This window comes from Oryzias latipes, chromosome 1, assembly GCF_002234675.1.
Source record: "Oryzias latipes chromosome 1, ASM223467v1".
In the NCBI taxonomy this organism is placed as follows: domain Eukaryota; kingdom Metazoa; phylum Chordata; class Actinopteri; order Beloniformes; family Adrianichthyidae; genus Oryzias; species Oryzias latipes.
The window spans coordinates 10,282,423-10,306,162 of record NC_019859.2 but is presented as its reverse complement, the minus strand read 5'-3'; the positions used below and the strand labels follow the sequence as shown (position 1 = coordinate 10,306,162).

At 39.8% G+C, this 23,740-nt stretch overlaps 5 protein-coding genes across 17 annotated transcripts in view; 2 read left to right on the top strand and 3 right to left on the bottom strand.

The window, feature by feature from the left end:
* Nucleotides 1-609: 609 nt before the first annotated feature.
* Nucleotides 610-6,339, bottom strand: LOC101175216. Of its 2 annotated transcripts, none has more exons than XM_011474193.3 (7): nucleotides 6,047-6,339; nucleotides 4,702-4,785; nucleotides 3,961-3,991; nucleotides 3,688-3,791; nucleotides 3,138-3,485; nucleotides 873-995; nucleotides 610-767 (listed from the first exon to the last, which is right to left on the bottom strand). In XM_011474193.3, exons 2-7 carry the CDS (start codon nucleotides 4,783-4,785, stop codon nucleotides 723-725), a joined length of 735 nt encoding a protein of 244 aa, XP_011472495.1. In that variant the 5' UTR covers nucleotides 6,047-6,339; the 3' UTR covers nucleotides 610-722. The 2 variants fall into 2 exon arrangements, with proteins under 2 accessions (XP_011472495.1, XP_011472509.1); XM_011474207.3 differs by having other exon boundaries at nucleotides 4,717-4,785; nucleotides 6,047-6,336.
* A 973-nt stretch (nucleotides 6,340-7,312) lies between these two features.
* On the top strand, nucleotides 7,313-9,114 carry LOC101174976 (heme oxygenase). The gene is made up of 6 exons (XM_004065693.4): nucleotides 7,313-7,421; nucleotides 7,552-7,608; nucleotides 7,895-8,006; nucleotides 8,089-8,304; nucleotides 8,388-8,660; nucleotides 8,736-9,114. Exons 2-6 carry the CDS (start codon nucleotides 7,559-7,561, stop codon nucleotides 8,901-8,903), a joined length of 819 nt encoding a protein of 272 aa, XP_004065741.1. The 5' UTR covers nucleotides 7,313-7,421; nucleotides 7,552-7,558; the 3' UTR covers nucleotides 8,904-9,114.
* Nucleotides 9,115-9,205: 91 nt separating this feature from the next.
* LOC101174724 (RING finger protein 11) lies at nucleotides 9,206-13,586 on the bottom strand. The gene is made up of 3 exons (XM_004065692.4): nucleotides 13,149-13,586; nucleotides 11,144-11,310; nucleotides 9,206-11,048 (listed from the first exon to the last, which is right to left on the bottom strand). The coding sequence occupies exons 1-3, from the start codon at nucleotides 13,245-13,247 to the stop codon at nucleotides 10,877-10,879; spliced, it is 438 nt and encodes a 145-aa protein (XP_004065740.1). The 5' UTR covers nucleotides 13,248-13,586; the 3' UTR covers nucleotides 9,206-10,876.
* Nucleotides 13,587-13,812: 226 nt separating this feature from the next.
* On the top strand, nucleotides 13,813-16,752 carry LOC101174483 (vegetative cell wall protein gp1). Its single transcript, XM_020702222.2, has 4 exons — nucleotides 13,813-14,005; nucleotides 14,952-15,116; nucleotides 15,704-15,859; nucleotides 15,933-16,752. Exons 2-4 carry the CDS (start codon nucleotides 14,961-14,963, stop codon nucleotides 15,990-15,992), a joined length of 372 nt encoding a protein of 123 aa, XP_020557881.1. The 5' UTR covers nucleotides 13,813-14,005; nucleotides 14,952-14,960; the 3' UTR covers nucleotides 15,993-16,752.
* Nucleotides 16,753-16,857: 105 nt separating this feature from the next.
* Nucleotides 16,858-23,740, bottom strand: part of LOC101159559 (nuclear factor 1 X-type) — a 110,739-nt gene continuing 103,856 nt past the window's right edge. For all 12 annotated transcript variants that reach the window (XM_023955588.1, XM_023955591.1, XM_023955606.1 and 9 more), the window contains one exon: nucleotides 16,858-21,421. In XM_023955588.1, coding sequence (XP_023811356.1) covers nucleotides 21,407-21,421 — 15 coding nt within the window. In that variant the 3' untranslated portion in view covers nucleotides 16,858-21,406. The remainder of the gene's footprint in view (nucleotides 21,422-23,740) is intronic.

Genomic DNA, 23,740 nt, shown 5'->3' with positions numbered 1-23,740 from the left:
AAAATATGCTTTACTCTTGCATAGTGTGTCAAAGCTTTCAGATGGCTGGGGCTCATATCATGATGCACGGAGCTCTCATGCCCTGTACACAGTAATAAACACTACTCTCTTCACTCTCCGTTAGCGTATATTATTTTTTGCACTTGCTAATGTGTTGCTTGCTTTCAAAGTGAAAGTATGTTTTCGTGTTTTTGCGTCTCCTTCCTGTTATCTGACTCCAACCAGTCAACGATGCTCCTTCCTGATTCTGCAGGTTCCTGCTCAACAAGAGTCGTTTCTGCCCACCGTCAACCTCAGAATTAGTGATATGACCCAAAAAAAACGAGAAGGTTTGCACATCTGGTCTACTTTCTTTAAAACTATTTAGTGAAAAAAATAATATCTAAAATCTTCTTTGTAAAGCTCCTGAAGATTACCTATTGTAGGAAAATATTTAAACTGATTGGACCTGAGTGCTACACTGATCTGCTTCTGAATAATTGAAATCTTTAAAATACGTTTAGTCACAAGAGCAAATTATATCAAGGTAATGTCTGAATGCAACATAAGCTTCCATGACCGAAGCTTCAGCATACCTTTAGATACCTTTAAATGAGCAGTATCTGTGTGTCTTTTTTAAATGTTTAATGAAGTGAAATTGCACATACAATAATGCTTACTATGATAATGGGAAAATAAAATTAGCGACCGCCCAAAATTGCGTCATGTCCCAATATGGTCACTTACAGTCCGGGCATCAAATAAGCAAAGTTTTCCAGAGAGGAGGACTTGGAAAAGAAAGAAAAAACATGTTAAATCCTTGCTGTAATCTTTGTAAAGTCATAGCAGTGTCTTAAAGATGATGTCCGCTGCTGAAGGAGTGCATTTCTCACCAGTGTGCGGTCTGTGCAGCTCGACAGCTCAGGTATTTCAGAGGTGAGGCTCATCAATGGAGCCAAGGCACACAGCAGAGAATCCAAAAGTAAAGAGAAGGAACTCGACAAACACACCGTTTTCTGCAGAGAGGCACAGAGAGACCTGTGAAATCCATTAACCCCTTGATGCTGATGCAAATACACATCAAACTGCTCCAAACTTAACTTAATTTAGCATCTAATTGAAAGCAAAAGCATGTTGTTACTTTTTTATGATTCAAAATAAATGCAGGCTTTATGGGGTTAGGACTCCAGAGATGATAGTTGATCAGTCTGTAATGTGACAGCACACCATCCCCTCTACTTAAAGAAACTATTTTGAAAATGATGGGGCAGAACTAACATAAAATGAAGTGATGAGAAAGTTTTTAAGATTTTAAAACATCTTCTGACGGTGAAGGAAACTGCACTCACTGACACCTCCACTTTCTTTACAGCTTCTCTGTAAGAAAGACCTAAAATTATCTGTATTTGGATTATTTGAGTCTCTTCCATTGCTTGTTGCTTTTCCTCACTATTATTAAAACAGAAAAATGACTTGAAAAATTGACACAACCATATGTTCAAGCATTTATGAAAACAGAGAAGATTGTAAGCAAAAAAAAAAATGGTGCAAAACCTCAACTAAATGCATAAAGAAGCTTTATTTCACAAAAACGTTTTTAAAACATTGATATCCTTTGTGTTTCCTTGGAAATAACCTTTTGTGTAATTCAGCACAAACTCTCTGTTTTAGGTGGCATAACCCGTAAAAAAATAAAATAAAACCATCTGGCTGTTCAAAACACAATGCGAGCTGTTCATAAGAATTTACCACGTTGATCAATAATAAAATAATTTTATAAGTTGAGGCTTGGTTTTGTAAAAACATCAATGTAAACAACAAATGCTTCTGAACAAACTTTTTTCCATTATGAAAATAATAAAAATTAGATTAAGCATGTAGGTTTTAATGATTTATTACTAATAGAGTTTCCTAAATGATGATAATACCTCCTTACCATAAGTGTAGTGCTGTCTGCCAAGAAAAATGGTCCAGGCAGACACAAATTTAAATGTCAAAATATTCATCTTTGAGCTTCTCATGCAGTTACTGAACTTGCTGACCATTTCTATGTTGTTTTCTGAGTCTCCAATACAAAAGATCAGTCAAGAAATTCAAGTTAAGTTTGAATGTGTTTTTTACATCATCTAAGACAAACAACAACAACAAAAAAAACGGAATGAAACAGAAACTCAGTAAGTTCTGCCTAAATGCAGTGCTTTTGTTTGGTCATGTGAAACACAATGAAGCTTTTTGCATCGACGTAACTTGTCAAACAGCACCACCTACCAGTTTCTACCAGATTCTACCAGATTCTGGGGGCAAATGTCTTCCAGATTTAAAAAAAGTGTGAGAAAGAAAGTTACTTCTGCTTAATCAACAACATAACTCTCTTCTTTACAGTTTGATTTTAGTGGAATTCCCTGAATTGTTGAAGTTCTTTTACTATTAAATTAAACAAAGTCAAGGTGACATCTACAGTTAATGTGGAAATACCAACATTTCTGACATGAAACAGAATTCGTCGTGATAAACTTATAATAGCTACAATTGGCTTTTTTTTAAATGAGCTGGTTATTTGAATAAAAACTTTTAAATAAAGCATTAGTGACAAAACCATCTTTCCAGAAAACACAATATGCTTACATATCGCGTGAATATAAGACATTGTGCTCAATCATAATAAAATCACAATAAATAAAGCGGAAATACTTAAAATCCCTAATCTGTTTGATCTTTTTAATCAATATTTTGTTTAAAATTTAAATAGTTGATCTATTGTTTAAGGAATTTTCAAAAAACTGTTAATACAACAGAAAAAAAAACAGTTTATAAATCTTGACCTATATTTTACTACACAACGGCCCCAGAGCCCTTTCAAAAATCGACGTGGCAAACATTTCATATTTGCAGAGTCTTTGACAAACAGCCGCAGTTTTCACGTGAACGGCTTCAGGTTCAACTGTGTGGGGACATTTGAACTTTTGGTTCCAATATTGGCAAAATAAGAGGGTGAAGTTCTCTCAAGTGTTTAATCTGCAACAGTTAAGGCTCATTTACTGCATTTCATAAGAAAAAATTATCCTTTGGTGAACAAATAACTTAAACATTGAATATTTAAGTTGTACGGACACTTTGGCGGAATTCATGGAAATATTTAAAAATTATGATTTACTTACATTTACGTCCTGCAGATGTTGTCCAATCAAAGACAGGGACTCCCCCAGGAGGTGCAGGTGAGCTGCAGCAGAGACAGGATCTCCCCTCAGTGGACTGGGACTTCTGGAGGCAAACTTGAGGGCATCTGAGGTTGGACTGGTCACAAAGCATGAAGAAGTGATGGGACTGCGAGGTTCGCTGGAGAGCCTTGGTACCACAAGACCAGCCTTGCGCAAGGGATCAGAGAGATCCGACCTCCCCAAAACTAGGGGGTCGGAGAGCCTTTCAGTTGCATCCGTGTGACCTTCTAGCATAGTGCTGTGGCAATTAAGAAACTGCGAGTTCTCCAGCAGGGAGCTAGTATTAATCTGGGGGATAAAAAAAAGAGGAATTAAAATAAATAGATCTAAAATAAACACAATTTATTAAAAGATATTCATAAAAGTATAGGCAGAAGGATGAAAACATTTTGAAAAAACATGTTTTTATGATTGTTTTCCGCAGATTGGTTTAGAAAAATTATCATTGATGTTCAAAACAGTGAAATAAAAGAATTGATTGTTTGTTCACCTCTTCCTCCTGTCTCATTGTCCATTCATCTGAAAACATGTGAACTGCACAAGCAGAGAGAGGATCAGAGGAGTCTAACCTGCGCAGTTCGGCATCAGGTTTACCTGGAATTACAAAGATTTGGTGCAAAAGAAATCCTTTACTTTATGGTTGAGCTTTAATAAAGGGCGTAAATAAATATATATGAATGCAGACATGTGATTAGCAATAATTACAAAAGAAATGAGGCTAAATCTTACAGCACAATCTAAGCTTAAAGGTTTACCAACATACCGTTGTGTCGTTTCTTGGTGCCATCCAGTTTCTGTGGGGGTAAAACAGAAGAAATATGTGAGAAACATCACAGTGAAACTCGCAGACTACTTTACTTCAGGTGGGCTGGTTCAACTTCACCTGGAGCCACATATCAGTTCAGATAGAGGTCAAGTGAGTGGCATTAAGACAGGGATGGAGGAACAACTACATTTAAATTGCTCCTCTATAAAAACAAACGGATTACAACAAACTAATTCAGAATAACGTCTCTGAACACCTTGAAGCAGATGAGCCAACTAGTCACTGGCTCTTGTGGGATAAGATTTTTTTTTATATGGATTTACCAAATTTAAACAGCAGACACCCATAAAAATGCTGGTTTTTGGCTTGTTCCTAAACTAGGTTTAAGAATTTAAGCATCTCAAAACTGATTTTATTGGCTTTTTTTTTGCTCCCATTCTGATGTAATTTAATTCAGGAATTTCTCTTTAATATTTCTGTCTGTCAGAACAACCAATGCTCAATGCACCAAGCTGTGTGTATGTATGAATGACAATGTATGCTGAAAATAATATATCTAGGAAACTAAAGAAACATTTTAAATCAGTAAATATTCAAGAGCATCAGACAGCAACACAAACATTATTAGCTTATTTAAACCAAGTTTTGAAATGTGATTCCAGTAAAAAAAAAAAAAATTGAAAAGGGTTCTTATTCCCCCTCCTTGTTTCCTTTTGTACCAGAGTTCTTTGAATCTACCAAAAGGTTCTCCACCTCCATCGGAATGCCTTTTTCTTGTCCTTGATTTTCCCTGGGCCCATCACTGTCCGTTTCTCCATCCATCTGTTACCAAAAAATAATACAGGAGGCACAAGGAATTAGGGAATAAACAATATTTATTTTAGCAAAAGAATAAATCAACTCTTAAACGATCTGGACTCTCGTATTGGTCTCTGTCCTTCTGGATGAGAGATTATTCCAAACACCTTCATGTGTGACAGACTCAATGTCAATATTGAATAACAAAACTCAACAACCTCTGATCACTCAGAAAAATGTGAAAGTGTTTGTCTCTTTGAGGACTGCAGTTGAATTTAATACATCAAAGATGGACAAAACTCCTACAAAGTTCATTAAAGTCCCACTCCGATCACCTTCATCTACTTTAAAGCGTTCACAGTGGTCTTTTAATTATGATTTGGACATTTTTAGTCAAATCAAAAAACCTGTGTTGTCTTCTAGGACATGGTGCAGAGCGCCAGTAGTTTATTAGAACTTTACCTTGGAGTTGTGGGCAGGACTGTTGGTTCAGTGTCAGCCATCCCCCTTTCTATCATCCATCTGTTTACACGCTCTACTCCTAGCTTACAGCCCTTCACACCCTCAACCCATCATTACTGGTGCAAAAAAGATAGCAAGCAATGTCAGAGTAAACCAATTACCAGCTCAGGACGAGGAAAACGAAAGACGTGCATGGATCTAGTAGTCTATAATGCATCAGAATGGAGCGCAGCAGGAAGCTTGTTGTAGCTTTCACACCTACAAGCTTTTTCCAGCAGAATTTTTCCGTCAGCTCCTGATTCACAATGACTTCAATCTAAAAAAAAAAAATACTCAGATACGCAATTTTAAGCTTAATTTTATTAATACATGTTCTCTATCATGAGGAAAAAGGCTACAAGAATGTGTTAAAAACACCAAAAATATGATCTTCATTGGAGTGGGTCTTTAAAACTTCCCTTTCAACACATAAAGAAAATTGTAATATTTGTTTTGAAATTCAAATAAAACTTAATTGCAAACCCAACTAGGGATGAAGAGAGCAAGTTCCCAGGACAAGCAGAAATTGTACTACTTTTTGTAACAGGACAGAAATATTTGATTTATTCCAAATGAGTGAATTCATTTTGGGGAGAAAATAAATGGGGGGGGGGGGACTATTTCCATCCTTTTATAGAAAAAAATACTGAATGTGCTGCGCTCCCATAGTTAAAATTATTGTTTAACCTACTTTCCCTGTAATGAGTCACCGGTGCGCGCGGTGTGTTGGCGCGAGGCCAAGAATTAAAAGTCGGTCAACATGAAAAGTTTGAGTTAAACTTACTCTTCTGCACCAAAATCTGCTCTGGTGTTAAAACTGTTCTCTGCAGAACCGTCCTCTGATGTATTATCTGCGTCGAAATTTTCAACAACAACAAACAAAAGAGTCGAAAGACTGGATTTCTCAAGTTGACGTAATTTCCAACGAAAATCAGATCAGCTGATTGAACATTTGTTCCACCCATACGGAAATACACGACTGAAGCCGAAGTCTGTCGAACTGCCCGCCAGTCTGTTGGAGAAAAACTTGCCGTCTCACGTTTAGCACTCTCCTTCCCTTCCTTACCTCCGCCCCCCCTTCATGACTGCTGAGTCATGTTTTCTTGGCCAATTGCAGGCGGCTCTAATGCTTTGTTGCCAGGTTGGAGGAGTTTCAGCTAAAATCACTATGTTGAAAAATACCTAAAGGCCAGTTAGGAAACATTTGTGTGGTACAGAAACCACACAATAAACTTGCAGAAATGATCAGATATAAGTTTGCTGTTGTCCGAGGCTTCAAATTATTTAGGATGTAGTCTAATAAAACCACCAGAAAATCCAAGATAGTCCACCTCAATACACTAAAACCAAAGCTATCAAATACGTAGAACTTTTTGTCCTCTTCAACAAAGTTTGTTGTATTTTTTTTATTAAAGACATTTCTTTACATAAACACTTTGATAAAAATCACACAAGGCATAAGAGCACATTAGATTGATTCACCTTAAATGAAACAATAATAAAAGTTGTGCAAACAGGTTTAGAATTGGTAGTTTTTTATTTTTTTCTTCAAGTTGTGGTTTTTTGCTTCATCTGATCTTCGCTGCATTTACAGATTTATTGACAGACGACCGATTAAAATAAATCTCAACATTTCCCTCTATCCAGAGTTCACAAAACACGATAAAACTATCAGTTAGTAATATTTCTAAAGATCTGTTTATAAAGAATACATAAAGTTGAACAAGAATGTGTTGCATATTCTCATTCAACTTCTTATTTTTGCCCTAAAAGCTCCGAGTCATGTTTGGAGCGCCCTAAAAGCTCAGAGTCATGTTTGGAGCTCTCTTGTTGGTTCAACTTTGGAATCTCGGTCTGCACAGTCATGTTAACCTCTCAGCCCCTCCCACCCCTTCTGGTTTTCCAAGAGCAAATTTCCTGATGTCATGCTAACTCCAGTAGTCCCTCCCTCAGCGCTTTCTCAAAACTGCTGCGTCATGTTAACTCTCAGTGCCTCCCACTGAACTGATGTCTGGCTGTGACTCTGATCCTGTTTTTTAATGTGGAGGGAGGAGACTGAAGCCACCACTGTATAAAAAGACAGAGAAGGCAAACCAACCACACAGGACATCCAGAGGAAAAACCAGGACTAACAAATCTGAAGGAGTTGATCTTAACTGGTGAGTAAACTTGAGACTTTACAGTTCAGATTTCATGCTTTTCATTTTCACGTATTAGACCGTAAACCTTGTGAGATCGAAAAACAAGTGGAGATGTTTCAAAGTGGGTTTCTGACTGCTTGGATTTCAGCATCACAATGGAAACTGAGAGGAAGACTCAAGCAGCAACAGAGCAGACTGCTGACAGGTAAGAGTAAACTGCTGAGATTTTCCTTTTCACATCCAATTCCCCTCTTTTACTAACAGAAACGATCCATTTATAGGACAAGACTATTAACAGGCAATGGATTTTACTTTCTGATAAAGTTCCTGGATGCTTTTAAAATGAATTTTAATCGCATTAAGTGATGGTTTTTACTTTTGTACTCCTGAGATAACAGTCTGCATGGTCCTCCAAGCTGCCATTATGGACGCACATGCGTCTCATACTGCCCTGAATGGGATTCATTCTCCTTTTATTTTTATTTTTTTAGGGATCTGTCTGAACAAATCAAGAAGGTGACAAAGGAGAGTCACGTCAGAGCAGAAAACACAGAGCTAATGCTGAGCTTCCAGCGGGGACAAGTGACGCTTCCACAGTACAAGGTTAGAAAATATGCAGCCCAGATTTTTGCTCTTAATCGAGCTCTTAATCTGACCAAAGATCCTTCTTTTTCACCCGCTGCAGCTCCTCCTGTGCTCCCTGTATGAGATCTACAAAGCTCTGGAGGAAGAGCTGAGCAGGAACTCCAACCATGCTGGTGTGGCGCCCATTTACTTTCCATCCGAACTGGCCAGGCTGGAGTCCATTGAGAAAGACCTGGAGTATTTCTACGGCACCAACTGGAGAGAGAAAATAGTTGTTCCTGCCGCCACCAAGAGATACTGTCACAGGCTCAGACAGGTACATTTGATATGATAAAACATAAGAAAACCATTCAGTAGAGTGAAACTGCATTGACACCTGTCTTTGGCGTGGTTACCCAGATCGGCAAAGAGTACCCCGAGTTTCTGGTGGCCCACGCTTACACCCGTTACCTCGGCGATCTGTCTGGAGGCCAGGTTCTTGGTCGGATTGCCCAGAAATCCATGGGGCTGAAAAGCAGCGAGGGTCTGTCCTTCTTTGCCTTCCCTGGAGTGTCCAGCCCCAACCTGTTCAAGCAGCTCTACCGCAGCCGAATGAACAGCGTGGAGCTGACGGAGGAGCAGAGGAACGGCGTGCTGGAGGAGGCGGTCAGGGCCTTCGAGTTCAACATCCAGGTTAGAAGTGATGCTTGAGCAGAGAAAGGAAATTCTAACCGGATTAGCTGACAAGAGATGACCTTTGACTTGCAGGTCTTTGATGACATTGAGAAGCTGCTGGACGTCACAGAAAACAAGCTGCAGAAGATTTTAACCTTCAAGTCAGGAGAGGCGAAAACACTCCACGTCCCGCTCATCAGGATGGTGCTGGGGCTTTTTCTGGCTCTGGCTACAGTCAGTGTGGGATTCTACGCTCTATAAATGTAGACTTTTAGGTTTTTCCTTTGCACGGCCGAAACAATTTAACTATAAATGCATCACATTTGTTATTTCACATCTCTGTAAATGGATCAAGTCTGTTAAGAAGAACTGTAAATGTTACTGTGACACTGCAGCACTTTGTGTTTAAATGGATTACACTGTAAAACCACTGTAAATATATTTTTTAATTAAAAGAATATTTTTGATTTAAATGTATTCTGCATGTTTTTTTTAGTCAATATTTCAGCTCTACATGTTATATTTTCTGTACACAAAGTCACAGACGTGAGAACCACACAGGGTGAGACTCGGTATCCATCTTTATTGAAGTTTCTCAACATGCATAAATTAAAAACAGCCAGTATTTTCCCGACTTAATCTCATATTTTTCCATAATGGGTATTCATGGTGCATGACAAAGTGTGGCTCCACTCAGGAGGAGAAGTCCTTGATTTTCTCCTAAAGAAAACACTGTCTGTGTGATATTTTACTGTCACCATGATAACATTTGCTAAAATATTTTGGGAAAAAGTTTTAACTTCATGGAGTCAAAATAAAAGCTCACGAGCTTTTATTTTGGCCAAAAGACATTTTCCCACAAGCTTTTTTTAATAGGTCAAGTCATTCGATAACTCTTATCCCGTGGTGTCTTAGGGTGAACAATACCTGTGGAATCAACTCCCCTTGGCCTTAGAAAACCAGATCCTAATATAAAAATGTTGGCTGGTAAATGAATTCAAACAAAAAACTGAACCACACCATACCCATGCTATAGAAAAACTTTCCAAGGTCTGAGAACGGCTGGTATCTGTCTCCCCCTAGAGGACAGCTAAATTAAGACATGAGCCATTTCAGAAATGATTGTACTTCACATGAATTAACCAACATATACCTTAAAAAGGCACAAAAAGTGCACAGTAAAATTAATATCAACTCCTTATCATCATTCAAATCTATGTAAAATCCTGCTTTACATTTACATTCCCCTCTATTAGTAGCATTTATTTCAAAATTCTTAAAAAATGTGTGTGCTTTACATTGAGAGATCATAGAAGGATCTGTGTTGCCGCTCATGAACTTTGGAAATGCGTGGTTACTAATAAAAAAAAAAAATCCTCAGCTATCTTCAGGTTCAAGGCAACAGCAGCATAAACGACTGAAAAAAGAAATGAAACTCAATCATCTGAGTTCTACAGTGTTTTTAGATTTGGGTTAAATCAAGGTGCTTCCAGGAGATTGCACAGCATATTGTGTAAATGTTAGAGACAGATGAACACAGAGGAACACAGAGGAACTGGGTTTTTACAACGTGACATTAAAAGCAACCCCAAGGTGAAAGGCTGGGATTTGTTATCTGGTAAGGCAAAACTTAGATTAACTTTCTTGAAAAGCAGCTTTTAAAAAAAGAAAGAAAAAAAGATCTACAGAACAAACCGTTCAAAAACGAGAGCTTCAAGAAGGCTTATAAGTTGTCAAACGACAGCATTTTGCATCCCAGCACTGTAAACGTTGAAATGTCGTGGGACCTCACAGTATCAATTTGTTCAAGAAGATTGGCGTGGTCACCCTCCGTTGGGGGGAGGGATCGCATTTCAGAGACATTCACAACTATTTGAAGAACATTCTCACTTCCCTTCATGTTTTCTCTTTCTGGTGACATTTGCACATCACACCTGAAGCAAAGACCACTTTCAAAAATCAAGCCTGCCCGTTAAGCAGATGTGGGGCAACATTCTTCTAATATATTCGTCTATTTTCTTCATCTAAAGTCATTTGGCACACACTTTCACACCTCCAGAAAACGGGCGTATGAAACCTAAGCGTTGCATTTCTGCAAAACCCCCTTTCACATCGGTCTATAAATACCTGCTTCGTCCCACGCCACCTGGGCTACCTGTTGGAGCAGAAACAGGACAGGCGTGCCGACGGAGGTGCGCCTGTTTCTAGGCGGGAGCAGCCGAGCGGGAGGCTGCTCAGTTGGTTTCGTAGGTGGACAGCAGGGCTGCGTCTACGGGCTCCATGCAGGAGGGGCAGGTGAAGGAGCGCATCAGCCAAGGGTCGATGCAGCTAACGTGGTAGATGTGAAGGCAGGGCAAAAACCGAATGGGGTCTCCATACTCAAAATCCATCATGCAGATCACACACCTGCACAAGAGAGATTTGAGGACACGGTCAAAACCTTGATGATTTTTGTCAGTTATATGAATATGGACATGAGGCACGCCTTCCTTTAAACGTACTCTATCACTTTCTTTTCAGAGGGGTCAGAGCCGGGGTTGAAGATGCCCTTGGGAAGGTGGTGAATGAGTCCAATGCGCTGGGCAATCCGGATCTGCTCTTCCTCGGTCAGCTGGCTGACGGGGCGACTCTCTCCAGGGTTGGGATGGAACTCCAGCTGGCTGCGCTCCTGGAGATGATTTCGAACCAAACAGATTGGATTATCTATCAATACAAAACCACATTTTAATGTTGTTTCTCTTTCGGCTGTTCCCATCAGGGGTCGCCACAGCGAACGAGTCGCATGGTAAACTTGGCAATGTTTTACGCCGGATGCCCTTCCTGACGCAACCCTCTCAAGGCAACCGGGCTTGGGACCGGCACAGAAGTAGAGAGGGGAACAGGGAGCAGCCCGGAGTTGAACCTGGGTTTCACGGACAGAAGGCGCCGCAAACCAGCACGAGCTAAACCGGCTCCAAAATGCACATTTTAATGATCTATGAAAATGTCATCAAACAGTTCTGCCCTCCTTCTGCTTCAGCGACAGCAGCTGCGTGGACTTTATAGAGTCGCCATAAACCTGATAACCATGTCGGCAGTAGAATAGTCATCAGGCCTGGAGTCAGATAAGACAGTGGGGGGGGTTTGCTAGTCAGGTTAAAGCCTGTGCAGCTGTTGAGGAAAAACCAACACTTTCTTTGCACAATCTCACAACACCTTCTGAGATATTAGTCGGGTTACAGGACTTCAAAAATTTCCAGTAGTGCAACTAAAGACACCAGTCCTCAACAGTCAACACTAGATCCTGAAATCAAAGATTATTTTGCGATCAGAAGTAAATGGTTTAAATGGAAAGAAGAGAAAGACTTTGGACCTCATTGGTACCAGAGGATCTTATCATTTTGGAGAGGTAGCTCTTTTATTTCCCAGACCTTTGTCTGTTCATTACACTAAACAGCAGCAATGCTCAAAATAAAATATACTGTATTAAAAACATCTGATTCTAGTGATTAAAAACAGATTTTTTTGAAGCAAAACCATCAATATTCCACTGCATATACTTTCCTTCTGGGTGATAGTTTTCCACACCCACAGTTTATTCTCCAGTCCCCTTAGGGTTTTCAGAAAAGTCATGTGTTTGCCAAACATAACGCTGCTATAAAAGTCCTTCACCACACAATCAGCAACACAAACAAAACACACTAGGTTTTGTGCATGTCTTTAGGTGATAAAAAAAATGGAGTTGTTGTTGGTTGGAAATGCCTGGAAAATTGCCTTTATTTTAAGGATTTCTCATATTAAAGCATTCATCCATTTGATCTCAGTTAATGTTATTGAATTTACTCCAGTGAGCAGATTTAGCAGGCCATAGTTGTCAATTGTTAGTTTATTTTTTATATCTACATTTTACTTGCACAGAACATTGGTTGCTCTGGCATTTTATGAGAGCTCTTCAAATACAATTGATTGGTTGAATTAATTATTATTTCACTTCAGTTGACCTACTAAAAAAAAGACAAATAAATAGACTAAACACAATAACACATTTATTGTGTTAAATTCCCAATTTAGTCAACTAGAGGACTATATTAAATAAAATTTTAGTTGCATTATAAATGTCAGGGTTTCCATGAGCTCCAAAGGTGAAACTACATTTCAAAAAGGGGTAAATATTCAAGAAGTTATTTTTCTTTTTGCAAATATAAGAAGGTATTGTGACAAATTTCCAGACTTTAAAACTATGGCTGACCAATAAAATTACACCAATATTGATAGTCTTTAAATTGATAAAGTAATCAGAGTCACGTGGCTCTAAAACTCACACATAACGTTTACATGTACTGTGTTAAAATCGTTTAAGCCTTTTAAGTTTCATATATTCTTTGGACTGGTTGCATAACATGTACTACTTTTCTCTGGTGGCTTAAAAAAACAAGTCAATATAATGCAAAAAAGTATATATAGTAAAATGTACTTGGAAACCAGCAAAAAATAGGTAACTAATACAACCTTAAACTTAAAGCTCACCTGTTGTGTTACCGTCGGCTCTCCGGGCAGACTGCCCCCCTCAGACTCGTTTAGAGGCGAGAGGTCATCCGCACCTTGTGAAAATAGACAGTTTCCCATTGACCTGACACAAACATGAAGGAGGGCGCTTTTTTAAACGGGCTAGACTGAGCCAACTTTGAAGACAAGCGCGAGCGGTTTCTGGCTTCGCGTTAGCTTAGCTCGGTCGCTGTCGCTGGAATTTAGCTTCTCAGAAGAGCGCTGTCTTCTGTGGACGAAAATGGGGAATAGGAAACCTCATCGCGACGGCGGACACACGGGTTTTAAACTCTGTACTCAAGGTGATATTTGTTGTGTATCCAGCTGTGTGTTGTGTTTACACTAAATAAACGCCGGAAGTACTCTAAGCAGGACAGTTCTAAAACTGTACATCCGCTTTAGGTAACAGCTCAGATGTATTTTCAAAATAAAATGCATTTCTTTCTTTTTTGTGTGAATTATTAATATGTAAACACCTTTGGATGTGAATTAATTTTTTAAAAAAGGGCAACCTTCGTTAATTCGAAATGAATAATACTGTACTGTTGAAACATTTCTTAATTAAAAAAAATAAAAAAAAATAATAATAAAAACTTCAGCGACGTATCCAACAGTCGATAGAGGGCAGTATTGCACATTGCGCATGAAGAGTGAAACCAGAAAGGAAGAAACAAATGTTCCCCTGTCTTATATGGAAGCAACGGTTCGTTAACCCAATGAGTTATAGCCATAGCAGTCTATGCGTTTAAGTTGATCGGTTCCAGTGTTTAGCCGGTTCCAGTGTTGATCGGTTCCAGTGTTTAGCCGGTGACTGCCCAAGTTGTGCGCATCATTAAACGGTAAGGTTTAAAGTCACAACATATATCTTGCAAAAAAGTATTTATGTTGCCTTAAGTACACTTTATTTTTAGTTAGTAGTTTTTGCGTATGACACAGCATTTTTGAATTTGTACAACAAATAAATATCGTTGCGCTTTTTTGCTACTTTAAAACAAATATTGTTATGGAGTTGATATTCGTAGCTTGCTAACATAGATGGATGTCTCGTATTTGGGTTTTCCGTAAATTATGACATAACGTGTTCGTGTTATTGTTATCACAACAAATGGAAGTAAAGAAGGTGGGCCACTCCCTCCAACTTTATAGTGGCTCGAGTCATGAAAAAAAAAAAAACTGTGCGGAATGACAATGAGCGCTGTCTACGGAAAAACATCTTTGTATCATAATGTATGGCTGCTAAATTTAGCTAATGGAGAGCACAGAGATACATGAGCGGATCCCAGACTTTTTGTTGTTTAAGTCTGGATCTGTGGATTGGAGACGATCACCCTCACTGACTAAACTTATTGATCGTGGACATTATACTCTCTATATTTGCTAGTTGTTAAAGCTACCTACTAGCTAGCTCAGCATACTTAGCATCAAAGGATTCAACTCTCCTGCAGCTTGTGAGGATAATGAGGTCTTTGGAGTGTGTAGGCACATACTTAGGACATTTATGTCCCCTTATATAAACTTTTAAACAAGATGGAGTGATGTACTTCTAGGATAGAGGTGGGTCAGGTTGTTAATGACCTGTTTAACACCTGTTAAACTGTGAGGCCTTCACACACTGAAAGGATGTCTCTCCATTTCACTCCATGTCAAACTGCAGAAACACAAATGACGCTGAAGTGTTACTAGCTTACATTTATGTTCTATTGGACAGAAAGCATAAGCAAATAAAATTCTTTAATAAAAAAAAAATCAAAATATGCTGCTTCTTTCCCCCCCCCCTACATTTAGGAAACTAGTATGATCCCTCCACCCCCACCCCTCCCCACCTTGGTGAAAACCAGGACCTCTCAAAGCCGTGTTCCACCGATCCCTCAGCGTGCTGCAATTCCATTTAATTATGGTCCGACACCTCCTGTCCAGGAAACGGGTTACGAACCGGATCAGAACTCCCAGGTCAGTCTCTTCCACGGACTCCCACAAACACAGCAGAAAGTCCAGAACCGGGGGTGGAACTTTTCGAATGGTGGGGTTTGAAGGGTTCTAAAATTTGATAGGAGGGCTGGACCAGTAGCGGATGCGCAGTGTTTTGGTAATCCTCCTTGTAAGAGAAAGAAATAACATGGAATCTGGATGAACAGTTTGACTGAAAAAATATGTTTTGAAAAAGGATATTTTGAGTTTTTATTTCAAATGTGTTGCTTTAGTTTGCACCATTTGATTTACCTTGGGTAAATCGCAAACTTAGATAAAATGCAGCACTCATGCAGTGTTTGAATGAAAAAAAACTACTAACCTTCCAACACCACATAGATGCTAGAGCAGGGGTCCCCAAACGTTTTCTTGTGAGGGCCACGTAACCTAAAAGCACACATGAAAGCAGCAATCGTGGGGTCAGATTAAAGAAAAAAAACAACAAAAAAATGCTTCTATGACATTTCTTCGGCAGGCCGGACCAAATGTGGAGGCAGGCCGTAGTTTTCCCATCCCTGCTCTAGAGAGGGATGCTCACAGGTGTAATGAAGTGTTTTTTGCACATATAGGCTGAGGAAGCAACATTCTCACCGCTCGCAGAAGAAAACGAACCCCAATCTCCACCACCATCTGACAGCCAAGGTGACGATCCTCCTGATGTGGAGAAGAAACCTCCACCTGTGCAGGAAACCAGCCCCGCAGCACAGGCCCTGAGCAGCCTGCAGGTGCGTCATCTTTCTAAACACACGAGAGCTTTTAAGTCTCAGAAAGAAAACCTTTTTTCATTCTATTTTGCAGAATGAGACTACAGTGGAAGAGGATCATACACAAGAGCACGAAGATGTCCAGCTGCCATGAACTGGAACTTCCACACAACGGGTCCAATAAATAGGACTGATTCATAATATACTGTTTTTAAACATCTAAATGATGTTTTACAATGCATGCATTTGTGAAAAATGGAAATTGGAAACAGACTCAGGTAAAACACTTTAGTGCTGACTGTCGTCTGTGTGCAGAGGTTATATGTGCGACTTCATTATAGCTTGCACAACCAGAAGGCTAAACGTTTTTACAAATTTGAGAATGAGGACTACATTCCGGGTCCCAACAGATAATTATTTTCACTTCCTGTAGCAGTATGAATGTTTAATGTTATTTAGCTAGTTTTTTCTTATTTTTTAATTATTTTTTCAGATTTGTGCAATAATAGTTTTTAGGCTTTAAAACAGCTTTAACCCTTGTGCTATCCTAGGCACTTTAACGTTGGGAGTTGGGTCATCTAGACACACTAGACAGTGCGCTGAACCTTTTTTTTCAATGATTTGTGATCTTCACTGGTGTCCATGGATTACATGAAATCTTTCCACCTTGATCCACCTTTGTCATGGTAGGGAGAACACGTCAATGTAAGGGTGGAGTCATAGGATACCACACATCCTTATGTCCAAACAAATTCCTTGGCCTTAGTGGATAAGCCTGTTTACCTTTGTACCATTTTTTCTGTTTGATTTTAATTGTTTTATTTCACTTTACATATTTTCAAATTTTATCTTTCAACTTTGCACCTACAGTTAATATTTCGTCCTATTTAAAATAAAGTGCAAAATATTTATAACTATTGGCGTTCTTGGTCAGTATTTTTAGAAACGGGTTCAAAGCAATTTTGTGCGCAACATTGAAACTCTGGAGAACAAAAACGACGAGACACGGCGAGGAGGTACAGTCAAGAACATCCTTTTTATTCAATCAGGTGCTGCTCTTCTCAAACTGTTTTTCTTCTTATGGAAAAGAAACTGTAATTAACACATGCATTTCACTTGGAGCCCTGGGGGTGTTCTCACAATGAAGTGGTGCTGCACTGAGAGCACGGACAGAGGCGTAGAAGACCGAGGAGTCAGGGACGGGGGGGGGGCTGGGTTGCTGTCTTTTTTTTCCCCCCCACAATAACCATACACATCTAAGAACAACAAAATAAACAACAAAGACACAGGACTGTCCAGCATGAGGTGGTCAGAGGAAGATAGTGGCAGAACTCCCCCTTAGTCCTCTTTAGTCTGAGAGGTCAGGGGTCACGTGTGCCTTTTTTAGCCATTTAGTTGGTGTGTTTTAATACTGCTGAGGGTTCTACTGTGTGGAACCCATTTGAAACAATACTTCATTTGAAAAGATCTGTTTCAATTGATGTGGGATTTCATCCGAGTAATGCAGCTTCCTCTTTGGGCCTCATGTGGGACACGTCAGGTTATAAGGTGCTTGTAGCTTCCATTTTACAGTCCAAGGCGTCCAGAAAGGGAGCCTTAACGACAGCATACCCTGATAGCAAATTTGAATTCCAAATTAAAAAGGAAACAAAAAAAGGGGAATAAAACAAAGCCAAAGTATAAATAGCTATAACAAAAGAGTAAACTCTTATTCTAGTCTGAGCAGCCCCGTCCTAACTTCCCAAAGCAGCTCACCCAGCCCTCCAGACCCTGTTGATCCTCCGTGTAAACCTTGTGCACCCAAACCCTTGAACCCCTGTTGGCTCTTCCTAATCCACCCAAGGACACCCCCAAAAGCCCGGCCGTGTAATTTGTTCACTTACATTAGCTGCTGAATGGAGAAGCTGAAGTAGATGGATATGGTAATACAATGTGAAGCATACAGACAAGAATAACATGTGAGCTAACTGCATTCTGCTCAGACAAAAAGGTTTTTTTTTTTGTTTTTGTTTTTTTCCCGAAATATCTTTTTTCTTTCTTATTTTTTTCCCGCCCTCCCAACAGCAGAGAAGGGCGCGCGAGAGACGGAGAGTGACGGACACACAGTTACAGACTACTCCAGTGTCTACCAGAAAACAGACAGTGGAGACAAAGGAAAAGAAAAAAGAGCCAAAGCTGAACAAGAACGACTTTTTTTAAGCTTTTTTTTTCCAACTTTTTTTTTGTCATTTATCAATAAAAAGTAAAGAACTAATTCACACCAGTTTCTTTTCGAACTTTACAAAGGTGCATATCTATATATATCATATAAACATATAGATACACAGCTTTGAAAATGAATCAAGGAGAGAAGGGAGGAAGAATGGAGGGGATTCATTTGAAGCCGGAGGAAGAAGTTGTCCCGAAGCGCTGAACTGGCAACGACCTCTTGCCCCCACCCCCACCCCCCCATGTGGGGGCACTGGGGAACAACCTGCCACCTCGAACCATTTTTGAAAACAAAAGGGGCGACCTGGATTACAAAATGGAGTCTGTGAACAAAAGGCACTTTCAAGGGGACAACCTTTAACTGCTGGGAAACTATACACTACAGCACGAGCACTATAAGAATCATTTACAGAGCGGGGGGGTGGAACAGGGGGAGAGGCTCAGCTTTTACTGCCTGCTTCAAAAATGGCTATTTCTGCCTGACTATGAGCTACGATTGCCCCCTTGATGTGTACAGAAGGTCTCAACACTCGCGCTTCGTGAACAGGAGGACTCTGAGCACGAGCAGATGAGCTCCATTCAGGTGAGGACGATAAGACACGAGGATTCGGGGGGTTAATTGTCTGCACAGGGTAAAGGGATCTCTATCGTGGGCTTAATGGGAGTTGGAGATAGTGAAGAAGTCAATTTGGCGGGTGGCTTGACTTTTGCTGGTGAGTTCCTGGCAGAGCACATGGGTCTTCTCAGAAAGGAGATCGAATGAAGATTGAAACCAACTACCTTCTGTGTGGCGGGTGTCTCCCCGAACTTGATACAAAAAGAGAAGAATACAAATAGAGAGATAGAGGAATAATGCTGTTTTCCTAAATTGTTTGCTCTTTTTTTTTTAATTATTCGTAGGTCTGAATGTATTTTTATAGCATTAAAGCACCAGTTTTCATCTGATGATAATTTCTTTTTTATGTAGGTTTTCTTTTCCTTCAGCCCTCCCGCATATTTATTAACAAATGATTACACATAAAACAGTAAAAAAAAAAAAAAAAAGAGAAGAAGGTAGTGAAAACAAATACCCCCAAACTTACAAAGACTAGGATTTCTCATGGCTCTCTAGTTTAGAGTCCTGGAGCGTGCAGACTTTAAAACAATTACATTTTTTTTCTCTTTTCTCTAAGCTTTCTTAAAAATCTCTAACAGACAAACACAATGATCTACCCAATGCATTGCACGTGGCTCAATCGACACATATTTTCAATAATAATACTTTCCATCAAAAAGAAAAAAAAAACACTTCTTCAAATCTACTGTCGATTTTTGACATGTACATGTCATAATGCTGTGTTGCAGATGGCAATGGCGTCTTTTGATTCATGGTATTACTGAAGCGGCTTGTGGGTCAGGGGGAGAGAGAGTTCAGAAAATAACTAGACTGCCAGCAAGCGTGTGTAGCAAAAGGAGCATATATCATAAATATATAGGATCTCTCTGTCTTTACAAAAAAAAAAAAAAAAAAATTGTTGCAGTCCTCTATAAAGATCCAGCCAATGGTTTCCACATGCACCAACATCCCCCAAAGTTTTAGCTCAAACATGGGAGGGGGAATAGAGGCACTTCCTTATACTGTTATAGTTTAGATATATGCTTTTAGTACATAGAACTAATGTTTCTAGAAAGAGTAATTCCCTGCTAACTATCCCTGCAAAACAGAACCAACAGCCAGGCAGTCCAGTTATTTTGTGAGGTAAATATCTTGTCATGATGAAAGTAACAACAATTTCATGGTGAACATTTACATAGATAAAAAAAATTCAAATTCAAATTACAAATAATGAACAAAAAAAAAGCCCTTAAAGGCGATGTGGAGAACCAAATGTAAAGGCTTCCCTTTCTAATTCTGTTTTCGGTGGCGTCGGTGTGCATCGTATGCGTGCGTGCGTGCGTTTGTGTGCTCGTTTGGATTTATCTGGAGAAAGGGGGGATGCCGGGTGAAGCAACACAAGTGATGCATGTGAAGAGCTCTTGGTACTGTGCTGCCTGTGGAAGAGATTTGCTGTTACGGAGCTACGGAAATCTGAGAGGGGAAAAAAATGCAATTCAAAAACAAACCAGGAGAGACAAACCAAAAACAAAATCTTGGAGAGAAAGAAAAGCCAGAGTATGCCTGAAAACCAAGTTAAAGCTGGTGATATGAAGCACATAATATGTGTGCATGTGTGTCAGTAAACAAAGGGGTTGTTTTGTGTGACGGCCTGCTCTGGAGAAGGTCTGCAAACATGCGTCTGTGTGCGTAGTGCTGCGCATTTTGGGGCCAAGACTCCGAATTCAGCACAGTTTCAGCCCTGCAGTGGCAGCGGGCCTCGCCCACTTCTTCCATCGCTCATATGATCATCAATGTGCAACACTTTTCATCCCTTATTTAAAAATCAATAGTGCATAGGTGAGGGGACGAAGGAGCACGTGTAAAGTTAGTGTTATGTCTTTCTGTCTGGTGTTCGCTCGCACCTGCCTCATGGCGGTCACCTCTCCCACAGCAGGACACCCGCATCATTTGACAGGTAAACAAAAAAAACAGCCGCTTTAGTGCAGATACGTGTCACACCATCAGATGGCGTCACTGTGATTGGCCAATCGGAAATGAAAGAGGCTCAGGACTGAGCGAATCAAGCAGCAGAGTGTGGCGACACACAGGTGTGCAGCTGTCTCCACCCTGAGCGCCATAAAGGGGAGGAGCTTGAATGGCGATGAGTGTTATGTGTGACAGTGGAGGAGAAATGCGCAGAGAAATGCACTGATATGGATGCGTGCAAATTGGGTGACAATCTTTTGAACTTTCAAATGCCACTATGAACTACCCTTTTTTGTGGATCTCTTAGCCAATGCATGGAGTTTCATTGTGGAGACAACATAAAAAGAGAAATATCGACATATCTATATATATACATATATATAGATATATATATATATCTATATATATATATATTTTAAAAGAAGAAGAAAAAAAACAAATATTGAATTGGTCGTTTGTCAGCTTTCTATGTTGTGTTTCCATTCTGGCATTTCAGAGTTTGTTCCTCATCTTCCTCTTCCTCTCCTGTGTATTCTTCCGAGTCTGTCCGCTCAATCTCATTCAAGCCTCCTGCGTGAACGGGGACGAACATTCCTGTTTGAGACGTGCTGAAGTGGGAGTCCTCATGGGGGCGCTGTGGGAGTTCTCGGGGTTCTGTAGTAGTACTTTCAATAGTGTTTGGCGAGAAAGACCTTCAAGACCTTTTCAGCAGTTTGTTCTTTATCAACGGTGATGCGTTTGTTTTTCAGCTTTCCAATTTCTATGACACAACGTGAGCTGTGGATTCAGATGCCTTGTCAGAGGAACCAGGACTGTGGAGAAAGCAGAAAAGTTTTTCTTTTTAGTGTTTCCCACCTCTCAGTTGATTCAGTCCAGTTTTCAACTGCTGCATACAGTGAAGAAAATAGAATCATGACAGAAAAACCTTTTGATCAAATAAAACTGAGCAAATATATGGCAAATATTTTAGCTGCTGTATACGAGCTTAGGTTAGAAGATTCACAAAATCCAAGGATGTCACTGAGGACCTGTAACATTACAGAACTAGAAATGGGGAAAAAAATCATTTCAGATAAACATGAAAAGTTAGGTCATAGATAGACATTTTTTAGCAAAAAAGGCATTTCATAGTTTAAGGTGTTTTTTCACAATGTAAATAACGAGAATATCACCCAGGGGTCTGCAACCTGAGGCTCCGGAGCTACGTGTGGCTCTTTTAGCCCTTTGGCACTCTGGCATTGATTTAAATTGAATTAGTCATTTATATGAATTTATGCCTGATGTGCTTCTAAAAAGGTCAAATAAAGCTTTACACACCACTACTAAAATTACACTAAATCAAGAGCTTCCATGTGAGCAACCATGATTAAACAGATTTTAATACTTTGGTAAAATGTTTGAACTTTTGTACGTTTTTTTTTATAATTGGAAAAAAGTGGAAGGCACTTATTTATAACGCTAAACAATATTTAGTTGCTGCCCATAGGGTAGTTTTTGAATTTTTACATGCTTCATAAATATTTCAATTGGATCATAATCTAATTAATTCGTACTTCTATTCAGATAAACAGCACTAGTAAGAAATGAAGAATTGACAGCACTCAAAGGTATAACAAGAGAAAAGGCTGTTTAGGGCTGGATTGGATTGGATTTCATTTCCGGCAGAATTATCCTTTGTTGCACAAGGTGTTTGATTTTAAAGGGAATTCATATAACCCTTTGTCAAAAGTAAAAACAATTTTAGATTTAGAAAACTATAATATAAATATATATAATTTTTAGTTTTAATTAAGGATAAAAACAATATTTCATTTATATGTGTAAAAACAGAAAATGAACAACAAAAATACCTAAGAAGCAGAGTAGAATTTTTTTTTAAAGAGAAAGACTTTGCGACTCATACAGAGTTTTGGTCAGAGTTTTGGTGTTGACGGTTGCAGAACCCTGGCCTAACCAACTCCAGAGGACCTGGTTGCAGTCATCAACGGCCAGAACCAGAAGTCTTCGACTGGAACTGGGAGTCCTCCCATATCACTAGAAAATAATACACACTTTCACGGGCGACTAACAGTTATGATTTTTCTCTGTTTTAAACTTTAATATCTTTTTTTTTTTTTTTTCAATTGCGAACACTTTAGAGTTAGGGTTAGTTGTATAATTTCCATTTCTAGCCAATGATCTCAGGTGCCATCTTGTCTGCAGCTAGGTCCCTCTCAACCCATTCTTTATGCCCCCAATTAATATTAATATTTATTTACCGTTTTCACTTTTTAAACAAGAGAAGAACTTTCTTTTTTGGCAAACAAAAACATCTAAAGCAGGATTTGTGGTGATCCCATTTGTTTTCTGCTGCCAGTTTACACGAGAAATGGTCATAGACTCTCAGTTTGATAAGAGTCGAATAGAGGCTTTGCCACAGGCCGGCAGCCTGTTTCTGGCTGCCTTTGACATTCCATGGTCTTTGCCTGACGGAGAGCAGCGATTCACCGAAGCGCATCCAGGCAAGAAAGTTTCACCTCTTAAACTTCCGTCTCTCCCCCTCCGCCTTTGACTCGTTTTGGAGTTTGTTGCTTACTCTTCCTCAAGCTGACTCAAACTTCCTTTCCTGCACTTATCCTTTCCTTCCTCTCTTCCTCCAACTCTCCTAATGTAATCCTTGGCAGCGGAAAGTGACCCCCCTCACCCCCCAAGTCCAAGTTCAACTGTGTATGACATCATGTCTGGTTGCCAGCAGCAACCAGACAGCCTGGACGTGACTGTGGAGGGCAGCAAACTCAAACTAACTGCCTCCGTTTTTTTTCCTGCTTTCTGAGCAACCCCCTCCTCTTTTTTTTTTTTAACAGCGTTTCATGCTTGCATTGCAGAGGCCTCACCACCAGAGAGCTCCTCAGACCAGCTTTTCTCTGCGTGCTGCTCTGACACCAGAGAGAAGACACTGTCCTTCTGTCTTGGCTAGTTGGCCAGCAGCAGTGAGGCAGGCTGGCAGGGCCCTCGTCTGAACCTCGCCATATGCCAGAGAACAGCAGGACAGGCGGAGGCCTCTGCTCGTCACTCTGGCTAAGGTTGTTGCTGACCTACTAGGCTCATCTAACCCGCAGCTGTTGGTACTCATGCCCAGGTTCTCAGTGTGC